The sequence below is a fragment of the Protopterus annectens genome, chromosome 3.part1, assembly GCF_019279795.1.
Source record: "Protopterus annectens isolate FY-2018-M chromosome 3.part1, PAN1.0, whole genome shotgun sequence".
Lineage (NCBI taxonomy): Eukaryota > Metazoa > Chordata > Ceratodontiformes > Protopteridae > Protopterus > Protopterus annectens.
Window position 1 is genome coordinate 44,883,155 of NC_056732.1, and position 12,058 is coordinate 44,895,212.

At 41.2% G+C, this 12,058-nt stretch overlaps 1 protein-coding gene across 2 annotated transcripts in view; it reads right to left on the reverse strand.

The window, feature by feature from the left end:
- The window catches only part of DPY19L4 (dpy-19 like 4), a 1,421,953-nt gene that overhangs the window by 812,025 nt on the left and 597,870 nt on the right, over nt 1-12,058 (reverse strand). For both annotated transcript variants that reach the window (XM_044066538.1, XM_044066539.1), the window contains exon 7: nt 7,555-7,678. In XM_044066538.1, coding sequence (XP_043922473.1) covers nt 7,555-7,678 — 124 coding nt within the window. The remainder of the gene's footprint in view (nt 1-7,554; nt 7,679-12,058) is intronic.

The window sequence follows — 12,058 nt, forward strand, 5'->3', positions numbered from 1 at the left end:
ACAACTGAGCAGAAACCTTGTCAGGTACTCCCTCAGTACATGCATCTTGTAGAGAATCTCCTAACTCTTTAAGGAGATCTCTCTGGAGCCTCGTAAAGTGAGTAAGGTAATTCAGCGATCTAAGGGTAAATGCCGCTGAAGAAAAGATACGCTTCCCGTATCTGTCCATCATTCGAGACTCCTTATTTGGCGGATGAACAGAAGAAGAAATCTCAGCTAACTCCTTCTTAGTGGCTGCCTCCACCACCATGGCATCTACAGGCACACCTTTCGATAAAAAGTATTTTCCTGGAGGGGAAGAAAGGAACTTGTTCGGTCTCCTAGGAACTGGCTCCACGGCATCAGGAGTATCCCTCACCTTTCGACTAACTAAATCCATAGTTAATCGAAAGGTGGAGACACCTAAGAGGCAGAAGGTTGAGACCAGAGAGCCTTCAGGTACACCAACTCCTCATCAGATGGGATGACAGTGGGCCAGCCGCACCTCTGTTTAAGGATCTCCAGGATGTCTACGAAGAAGACATCAGAGGACGACTTGGGGGACCCTTCCGACTCCTCAAGGTCAGTGTCTGATGCCAAAGACTCATCCATCGTCGGAAGGACATTTCAGGGAGGTCTCGGAAGAGTGGGGGCCACCGGCCCGTGGCTCCTGAGGCTGGGGGTCTCCACTGCCGCTGGAGGGAGTAGGAACTGAGACCGAAGTAGGTGCTATGGGGGGAAGAGTACCGGTACCTCTGGTATGAGCTGACGGTCAGGACAATACGGTCATCATCTTGAAAGCCAACCTCTCCAGCTCTGAGGAGACTGAGGATGCTGTCAGAGCCACAGCCATCGGCTCTGAGACAAATGCAGGGTCTGAACTCACCCTAGCCGATGCGCCGAGAGGAAGACTCAGAACAGAAGAAGTTTGGTTCCAAGTATCCCTGTCGGGGCTGACCAGACAGCTTCGACCCCTGGACACTACGGACGGCACCGAAAGTATCGAAGCAGAACTCAGCTCAGAAACAACCATAATGGGAGCTGGAGCAGAAGGTACCACCAGTGGTACCAAGCACTCCGGTTCCGAAAGACCAGCATGGCTAGGAGGAGGAATGAACACAGAGGGTTGAACAGGCTTGAGTGGCTCCAGAGACGATTGGGTCGGAGCCAACAACAATTTAGGGTAAGCAGACTACTTCAAAAGTCTCAGCACTACCCTTTCCACATCTTCTTCCGATAAACTCCTGGAAGACCTGGATGACATGGTAGAAGATCGGGATCTCGAAGGTACAGGAGACTTCACTAACAAGGAGACCGGTAGAGTGTCCATAGGCCGGCTCCGAGGAGGAGTCTCAGCATTTGGCTCTGAAAAGCTTGGAACCGCCCTGTAACAACAATGCCACTCTCAGTCGGCTCCGAGGTCTGTGGAGCCGATGAGACAGTTTTAGCAACTTTAAGAGGTGGCTCCAATACACCAGCCAGTGCCGGGGAGGGCCTCTTGGCAGATTTAGACTTTCCTTTAGTAGATTTGGAGGAGGATGAGGAACTAGACAAATCTTCCTCGAAGGAAGGTTTAAGAAGACCTTTTAGAATTAACTTGTTCTTCCTTTCCTGCAACACCCTAGGACTAAAGGTATGACAAAATAAACAGGTCTCCTGTAAATGGATGACCCCTAAACAGTAAACACAATTACTGTCACCATCCATTAAGGACATCTTTTGGGAGCACTTAACACATTTCTTGAAGCCGGATGGCTTACGCTCCTTACTCTCTTTAGACATACTGAAATCAGTACAACACACGCACACAGAGAAGAAGGAGGAGGAGGACTAGGTCCTCTAACTTAAACAGGCCTAGCCCCGGCAAAGGGATAGGGTCTTCTAACTTAAACAGACCAAACAGTTATAAGGGAAAGAGTATCACACAACCGCAAAAAACAACAATATTAGCAAAATGATGCTACCAGAAATTTAATAATTCTAAATAGTAAGCGGAAACCCGCCAAATACTATTAAAACACACAAAATACTAGTGCGCAAAAGGCGCCTACTCTAACCCAAAAAGTACGCATGGATACAAGGGATACCAAGAAGAATTAATGGCCAAGACCAAAAATTGCACCAAATGGCGCAAATAGAAGATAACAACTTTAAATATAACTACGCTAATAGAATACTACAAGCAGTAACGATTTTAACCATAAAGAGCCATATAACTAATCTAAACAGTGAAGAAAACTTTGAAAAAGAGAAAATATGCAAACACTTAGCCAGAGCCAAAGAGAAGCACAACCAAACTTGTCGACGTGGCAAACAAGATCTGGGGATTGTACTGGTGCACCATGGGATACCTACCTAGCCACGAGCCAACCAGAAGTCTTCCAGTTTGTAAACAAGCCGAGTTGGAGCCAAGGATCGGCTCTGATCCCATATGTAAAGAAAGAAGGTGAGATAGGACTACTTAACATTTAAAGTTTTGTAATGGCCCAGCCAGAGCCCAGATCTAAATCCAATACAAAATCTGTGGGGTGACTTGATGAGGGTTGTGCACAAGAGATCCCTTGCAATCTGACAGATTTGGACAGCTTTTGCAAGGACAAATATTGACAAGTCAAGGTATGCCATGCTGAGAGACTCCTACCCAAGAAGACTGAATGTTGTAATTAAATCAAAAGGTGCTTCAATAAATTATTACTTTAAGTATGTGCACACACAACCAAGTATTAGTTTATGCATGTGCACACACAACCAAGTATTAATTTATGCATGTGCACACTTATGCAACCAGCGTATTGTACATTTTTTATTTTTTATATTTTTTCCTCTAACAGATTTGTTAGCTTTTCAATTGAATTGTACAGGTTATAGGTCACATTAAAGGTGGGAAAAGTTTTGAAATGATTTATTGTGGTCTTTTTTTTTTGTATATCACAAAAACCTGGCATTTATATGAGTGGGGTTGCAGGAGGTAACAGCACTGGTGTGTGCATGCATGTGTGTGTAAGAGTCAGGGTTAAGATCAGGAATAGGTGAAGAGATAGGTTTTGTGTGTATGTACTTTAGGGTTAGGAGCAGGGTTAGGTAAGAGGACAGATTTAGTGTTGTTAGTGTGCGTTTGCGTGTCTGAGTATGCACTGTCTAGTGGCAGTGATACAGTAGTTTTTATTAAGGTAAGGTGTAGGGTTAGGGGGTTGGGGCAGAGTTATGATAAGGGCTAGCACCCATTAATAAGATGGTGCATGGGAACATTCGACCATACAGAGGACAACTATATATCTAGAGATTGAGCAATAGACAGATTGATATTAATTATCTACTTAAGTAATACTACCACTACTTGTAATTACTTACCTTTTAAACAGGAAAAACCGTCACAACAACAAAAGGTAAAAAGAAGAAACAGAGGAGCGTTTAAAAAAATCTAATCAATATGCAAAGACTAAATATACCAAAGTATATCTAAGTATTTAAAGGTATCAAAATGAGTTTGAAAGGTATCTCCAAGTATACAAGATATTTGAGGAGGAGAACGTAGCTTACAGTTGAAGTGGATCACATCCAAATACAGTGGTGGCAAGCGAGACCCAAGGGAACTTCACATACAAGAGCCTTATGGGAAAAAGATGAATCGCAGCTTGAGGATGAAGCACTATTTTTGTTGGTTCAGATCAGAAAACCAGCCTGAAGACCAATCAGTTGGATTGAATGGACAGGATGAATAGGATCTTGCTCAGATGGAGCATTAATAACTTCTTTTCTGTAGCCTCTTTCAAGAAATAAGTATTAAAATTTCAACTTCAATGTTGACCAGAGCAGCCTCTGCATTTACAATGTAGATGCTATATGCCTATCCCAGCACTAAATCTAGCTCCTTCCCTTGCAGCCTTCTTAGTATATTTTCAAACCCTAAATGGTCAAACGTTGTAAGAACTTGCTTTTCCCTCCCACATATGAAGCCATTATTTTCCCATCTGTCATTGGCAGGTTCACAGCCACCATTACCAACTCTCTTTCACCTTCTGTCCATCAGCCTCACAGTACCCTTCTGCCACTAGTGCAGCTAAAACAAAGAACGTTTACCAAGAAAGGTACTTGAGGTAAGTTGAACAGGCTGGTTTCAAAGCGGTGTGGATAAGTTTTTCAAGAATGAAACTGAGATGTTTTGCAGGTACGAAGCCCTTAATAGGAGGTCGAGGAAAAAAGATCCGACACAAAAAGGCACTGCAGGCTTCCTGTGCTGCAAGGGAGACAGATAAATCCTTGATTGCTAGGTATGGCTGCCAGGTGAACCAGTACGGTAGGTAAAACTAGAACTTGCATCAAATAAGTTAGAAAAACAAAACAAAAGAAATGAGGGGAAAAACAGCAGTGAAGGAGTATAAGCCCCTCTATGGTGCCTAAATAGAAACTTTTTTTCCGTCTAAATAAAACCACAAGTAATGAAACACTGGTAATCAAAACAAATATAGAATGAACCCCAGAATCATCTTCAGAACATTTATTAAGTACTTTCATCTCTTGTAACCCTGAGACTTATTCATTCTAAAGTCTCTGGGTTACAAGTGACAAAAGCAATAAACATTCTGAAGACAATTGTGAGGCTCGCTCTGTGCACTTTTTCCTATATATATCCTTGTAGAGATGCCTCTTGGACAGCTTTTGCGAAGGAGTAAGGATCTGGATCCCATTTCATAGGTATGAAGGGTCTTTGGTCATCATGGGAACTGGAAAAATCACTCAGTTAACCTGAGAGACTAAATGTCTAGGTGAGACTTGTAAGTAGGATGAGTTAAAAGTTCTGGAAGTGGATCCAGAAATATAGGCATTTTCTTGACAGGAGGCCAAAGCAGAGGGAACCATACTTGTTGAAGCAAAAAAGGGGGCGCTGGGAATTACTGTACCCCTGTACAACCTGGCTTTCTGCAGGACGTTTGTCAAGAGAGGGAGGAGTGGAAAGGCAAACAGAAGTCCTACTGGCAGCGAGTGGACTAGAGGGTCCCAGGGTGTCTTTCACTGCAAAGAGATGTGTGGGATGGAGAAGCCAAGAGTTCACAGCAATGGCTCCCCGATGATGAAATATAATCTTTGCTACTGCAGGTTCAAGGGTCCACTTGTAAGGCATCAGACTACGTCTGCTAAGCCTGTTTGCTATGCAGTTGCCTTGATCAGGGATGTGCACTACAGTGAGAAAACACAGTGAAAGCACTGCCATTTCTAAGCCTTAATGGGCTTCCAAACAAAGAGGGTATGATTTAGATCCCCCCTGTTTGCTGATACACCAAACTGTTATACTGCCTGCGTGTACAGTCATCACAATCTGGGGAAGGTGATGTTGAAAGACCTGCAATGCTGGGACCACCATTATCTTCAGTAGACTGTTGTGCAAACTAGCTTCTTGTTGAATCTAATGTCTCTTTGACCATCTGCTCTAAACAGTGCTACTCCTCACCCTCCAACCAGCAGAGTAGAGGGATCTAGAGAGACCACAATGGAGGATACAGGAGAAGTAAAGAGACATCCATCGATCAAGATGCAGTCAACAAAACTGATGTACACATCATGCCTTTGACAACCTTAAGTTCTGATCCATTAATCCCACCAGCTGAGACCAATGAACTCAAGAGGGTCCAATGGGGTGCCGAATGAGATGAATTGTTACTGCTGTGGGGCCTCAGACTTTGCAACCAAGAAACGCTTTGGGTGCTGAGTGATCTATCATTATATCAACTGATGTCTGCAGACAAATGATCAGCTGCTGACAGGTGACACAGCTGACAGCCTATAAGAATCAAGCTTTCTGATGGATCCAGCTGAGACTTCTCAGTGTCCACCAGTATCTCCAAGGACTGATGAAGGTAAAGTAAGAAGTCTCTTGCTTTTACTGATGACTCTCTTATGGGAGAGAGTACTAGACAGTCTCTCTATATATGGGAAAAGTCTGATTCCCCTCAATCTTGTGTAGGTTGCAACTGCTGGCATGCAATTTGTAAGCACCTGGGTGGTGCTACACTAGCACCAAATAGAAGGGTTCTAAAAACAGAATGACTGCTCCTCAGTGGAAACACGTTTCTGTAATTTTTATATGTAGGCAGATGTCCCAGAGGTCTCTGGAGCACAGCTAATCCCCTCCTGTAGGAAATGAAGACTGTCGTGTACCATGTCCATCCAGAGCTTTGTTTTCCTTATTTAAAAATTTAGGTCAATGAGATCCAGAATTGATCTAAGGTCCTTGGTCTTCTTGTAAACCCTAAACCCTCTGTGTGCAAAAATGGAAAAAGGGGGTTATTTACATACAAATAAATAAATAAATAAAACTAGACATAATAAAAAGCAAGTAAAGTCAACAGCAATGTAGTGTACACAATATTGTCATCTGTGTGATGAATACTGAGTGTCTTTAGTGTTGTAAGCATAAGTAGTGTACGGCAATGGAATATCATTGCCAGTGTGATGTTTGTGTCCCAGCAGCAGTTCCATTTGTTTCACTCATGTGTTCCTGTAAGTCACTGCAAGTCCGATACGACACAGACAGTGTATGTGTATATTTAAACACACAAATATCCACAAACCCATGTTAGTATGAACGCACAAGTGTGTTTTGTTCCTCAAAATTATTACAGCATTCTTCTCCTATGGCTACCTTTTTTTGCCATGGACTTCACCACCATACGCTTCAATTTCCTCCTGCCTGACATTTTAGTCTGACTTCAGGCTGGTATAGACAGTCTTACATCCTCCTTCAGACCATTAATACGGTTGTAAGGAATAGTGCTTCAGACCATCAATACAGCTGCGAGGAATGGTGCTTCAGGCCATTAATATGGCTGCGAGGAATGGTGCTTCAGACCATTAATATGGCTGCGAGGAATGGTGCTTCAGACCATTAATATGGCTGCGAGGAATGGTGCTTCAGACCATTAATATGGCTGCGAGGAATGGTGCTTCAGACCATTAATATGGCTGCGAGGAATGGTGCTTCAGACCATTAATATGGCTGCGAGGAATGGTGCTTCAGACCATTAATATGGCTGCGAGGAATGGTGCTTCAGACAATTAATATGGCTGCGAGGAATGGTCTGGCACCTCTCTTCCAGAACAACCAACTGCAGCGGTCCCTCCTTAAAGGCAGAGACAGACTGTAAAGTAGTCTTTATCCTTAAAGACAGAAATAGACTGTGCAGTAGTCTTCCCTAATGACAGACATGGGCTGTACCAGCAAGTCCATTTCCAAACCAAGAATGCAGGTACATAATTTTACCAAAAGATAACACAATTACTAACATTTCATAAAATGGATTTGCATAGTGTGTGCTCTGACTTTTCCAGCCAAGCAGCTCAACTTAGAAAATTACTTTTAATAAAAAAAAGCCCACTGAACAATCTACATAACCTGAAGGGGCATTTGTGTAATAAGAAGGTCTCTGCATGCAGTCAAGTTTCCCGGGTACTCTCTCTGATTACTGTTAACAAGCCCAGTGCAAGACTACATTTAAACTTACAGGAGCAATTCAGAAATGGAAATCAATACAAAAATGCAAAAAACAGTCCTGAAAAAAAGGCAACTCTAATCCTCACCTCTGCCGATGAAGTGATATTGTTTTTTAGGAGCCCTGTAAGGGCTGTGACCTGCCATGCAAAGTAAGGCAATGCCCAGTTCTCCCTCAAAGGAACTGCATAGTCAGCTCTTGTTGTATCTGGCCTGAAACATAAGACATTAAGCAAATCAGACCCAAATCATAAACATGCATCAAGTAAACTATAAACAAGACAAAACTTTTGAGATAAAAAAGTAGAATTTATGGACTGTTCCTGAGTAGCAACAACTTTTAGTTGCTAGAAGATCATACCAGTCGGGGATAAGATGTTCTGTGGTCATGTCTCTCAATTCACATAAAGTGGCTAAAGTTTGAGTTATTGTTTTCTTTGAAATGCACTGACAAGAGTGCCAGTTTTAACTTTTTTAGTAAATCTCTTTCATTTTGCCTTAATATCTGTTTAAAGCACATTGGAATACTGGACGTCAAAGAATATCTAATTTAATTTTTTTGATACAGTTCTTGATATCATCTCCCCATAGTCTGTTACTGAGGTTTGAAACTGGTCATCAGTGCTTGACTATCCGTCTTTCCAAAAGTCTGCCTAGACTCATGCAAGTCTTTCCTTAAAAAGGCTACCACTGAATCTTTCTGTCCAGCAAATTCGATAACTCACTGACCCTCACTTTACCCAGTTCAGAGTTAGTGTCATCGGAGACTATTCTACAATCAATGAGCCATGAGGCAGGGAAACTAATCTCAAACAGGGCATTAGTTTACCACAGATTGTGTGCATGCATGCATACATACAAACACTTTCACAGCATGCAAGCCTATTGGTAAGTAGGAGGAATGTCAGTTCACCTAATGCATACCGAAGGAATCTGTGTCTTTCCTGGCTTATTTAGAAAGCCTGCAACTGTTTTACATAAAGTTAACCCTCCACCACCTACTTCCCAAATGAATCAATGCTTATATGCTACAATCAATGCTATGATAAATAACACAAGAAAACAATACAGCATGTCACAAAGTCATATGTTGAGCAGACTGCAGAATCAGATAGAACCAAAAGTAGAAATACATCATGCTTGCTTTATATTTGGCACCCTAGTGGCTGGACTAAAGGGAAGGACAAATGGAAGATCGAGATCATGTTGCTGAAAACTTAATTTAACGCACTCCCGGAATACCTTATTCTACCACAGCGAAACTAACCGCTTGGCCACCAATAATCAAAATACATAGCAAAGCAAATTAAACCCACCAAAGTGTGTGTGTGGGGAACCCCCCCACAACTAAATACACCAACTATGAGATCACACTACAGTTGAGAAAAGGACAAAGTTCTCCGTGGTGGCAAAGTGGTTAGCTTCCCGGCGGTAGAATACAATGTTCTGAGAGTTCACTGAATTAAGTTTTCGGCAACGTGGTCTCTATCTTCTGCAATTCGATGAAGTGGTAATTCAATTACTAAAAGTAGACACAGACATGTTATACATAAGCAATAATGCCCACCCAAGTACAAGGAAATAATGAACTGTCTAAGGCAGTGATGGATCTCCCACCCATGGAAAAATCTATTATAACGCAGACAAGAGAAGGCAATACCGCACTTAAAAAAAAAAAAAAAAAATTTTTTATATCTTGGTTATTTTGACATACTATTATACAAGGACTCTAATAATCAGATGTATGAATCTAGTATATTTAGGATGGCCACTTTTTCCAATTCCTATTTACATTTTGACAGCCAATATCCTACTTGGCAAAAGCGGAATTTGGTGAAAGGTCAGCTTATTAGAGTGAGCTGTCTGGTCTCCGACGATGGTCAATTCCATAATATAATTCACACATTGAAAGCAATGTTTATGGAAAGGGGTTACCCCCAGGATATGTTGAATCAAATATCAAAATTTGTGGTCGACCACAGGTTCATTAGGTATTGACCAATTTTGAGATATGGCTATACTCCTGGTGGTCTTGGCACACATGGAAAACAGGGGCCATCCACTGCCAACGATCTTTCTCATGCTATGGTTTTACCATACAGTAGGGATATTGATCCTTTGAAGGCTGATATTAACAACCATTGATCTACTGTATTTGGTAGCCTAGGGTTAGCCGACAAGTTGGGTACCATTCCTAGGTTTGTTAATAAAAATAATAGAAGCCTTAAATGTATTTTTGAATGGTACAGGGGAAGTCATGATAAATTTATGAGGAACTTGGGGGATGAGGAAATGTGGCTCATGCAAACAGTGTAGGTTCATCTCATTAGGTGCTAGTTTTCATATACATGGGTTTCTGGAATTGATCACTGTTAATGGCCGTTATGATTGCAATACAAAGGTTGTTGTGTACATTGCATTGTGTTCTTCCTGTCTAGCTTTCTATTTTGGTAAGACTATTGGTCCTTTGAGGGTATGTATTTACAAACATATATATGCTGTTGGTAAAGCTAATCATACCGCTGCCTTGTACCAACAGTGTGGTATGTAAACAATTTAAAAAGTTTTCCTTTTCAGTTTTGGAAAAGGTGGAGCAATTACAAAGGGGTGTTGATTGGAAGACCTTGGTGGAGAAAAGGGAGTTTTACTGGCAAATTTTGCAGAATGCCACGTGTCCCCTACGAATTAATGATTTAATTTCACTAAAACCAATATTAAAGACAAGATCGGTCTGTTTAACAACTTTTGGCACAATAGATGTGTCTACTTATATTATACATACATATATATTTTTAGTAAGTTTCAAGGGATTTCTAGTATATATATATGTATATTTTTTTATTATTTCTCATTTTTTTTTCCTTTTTATTTTCTACTTTTTATCTTCACACACACACACAAAAAAAAAAAAAAAATATATATATATATATATATATATATATATATATATATATATATATATATATATATATATAATTTCTACTTTCATTGGGGTGATAAAAAAAGCTTATTTCTTAGTGTTAAAATTATGTTGTTGCAGCGGTATCATGCATAGTGTTTTAATGTGCTTGAAGGCTTTTTAATTGGTTCATGGTGTATAAAAAGAAGTTATGTAATTACCATAACGTTCCATGTTAGTTGTCTTCATCTCGCCTTCCTTCTTGCTGTTTGGATTTGGAGCCGATCCTCGGCTCCAACTCGGCCATCTTCAATAGCTCGAGAGCTGTTTACTGGCTCGAGGCTACCCCTTATCCCATGATGCCTAGCGAAAGCTACCCAGATCTCGTTTTTAATAGCTTATCCCAGACATAAGTTGAGAAAACCAGTTATCTAAGAACTGGTTGTTCAATATATATAGAATAGGTTACAAAAAAAACCTGGCCAGGAAAACAATAAGGAAAAAAATTCTCAGCCAGTGAAAACCAGAACTCCTCTCAGTCCACTATGACAGGGGAAGGAGGGAGGGACGCAAGAAGGAAGGCGAGATGAAGACAACTAACATGGAACGTTATGGTAGGTACATAACTTCTTTATGTTAAGTTGTCTATCTCGCCTTCGTTCTTGCTGTTTGGGACAGCGTACCTAGCACCTAGAATCCTGGGTGGCTCATTGGAACAGACTCTTCAGAACAGTGGAACCAAAGTTAGCTCTGCTCCGGGAGACCATATCCACACCATATCCACCTTGTAATGATATATAAAGGTATGAGGGTTTGCCCATGTGGCAGCTGCACAGATTGAATCTATGGGCAACCTAGACTGAAAAGCTATGGAAGTGGCTAATGCCCTGGTAGAATGATCTTTTGGTTTAGCTGGTAACACTATTTCGTTACTGGTAAATAAAGGTAATAGTATTAGATAACCATCTGGATAAGGTCACCTTGGAAACTGGGAGGCCTTGTTTGTTGAAGGCATAAGAGAGAAATAACTGGTCTGACTTCCTTAGTTCTTTAGTTCTATGAAGGTAAAAACGCAATTGTCTATGAACATCCAGTTGGTGGAGCTTGTATTCTGCCTTGTTGCTGTGATTGAGAGAGTACACTGGGAAATCTATGGATTGATTTAAATTGTTCTCTGAGCAAACTTTAGGAAGAAAGGATGGATTGGTCCTAAGAGAAATTCTGTCCTTGTGAAACACCAGGTAAGGAGGGAGAACACACAGTGCTTGAAGTTCTGAGACATGCCTAGCTGAAGTGATAGCAACCAGAAAAAGTGTCTTCCAAGACAGAAACGTAAGGGAACATGATGCTGCCGGTTCAAAAGCAGGCAAAATTAAGAAAGTTAAGACTAAATTAAGATCCCAAGGAGGAGGGGGATCTCTCACTGGAGGTCTAAGAGATGTTCCTCTCAAAAAAGCCTTACAGAGCTTATGAGACATAATGTTAGAATTCAACAATCTGATATATGAAAATTTGAAAAGGCCGCTAACTGTACTCTAACAGTAGTGGAAGTGTCACTGGGCTAAAAAAGTTGTACTAGAAATTCAAGAATTTCATGGACTGGGGCTGAGAAAGGATCCACATTCCTAGACTCTGCCCAGTAAGAAAACCGTTTCCATTTACTAGCATACGTTTTTCTCGTAGTAGACCTGTGT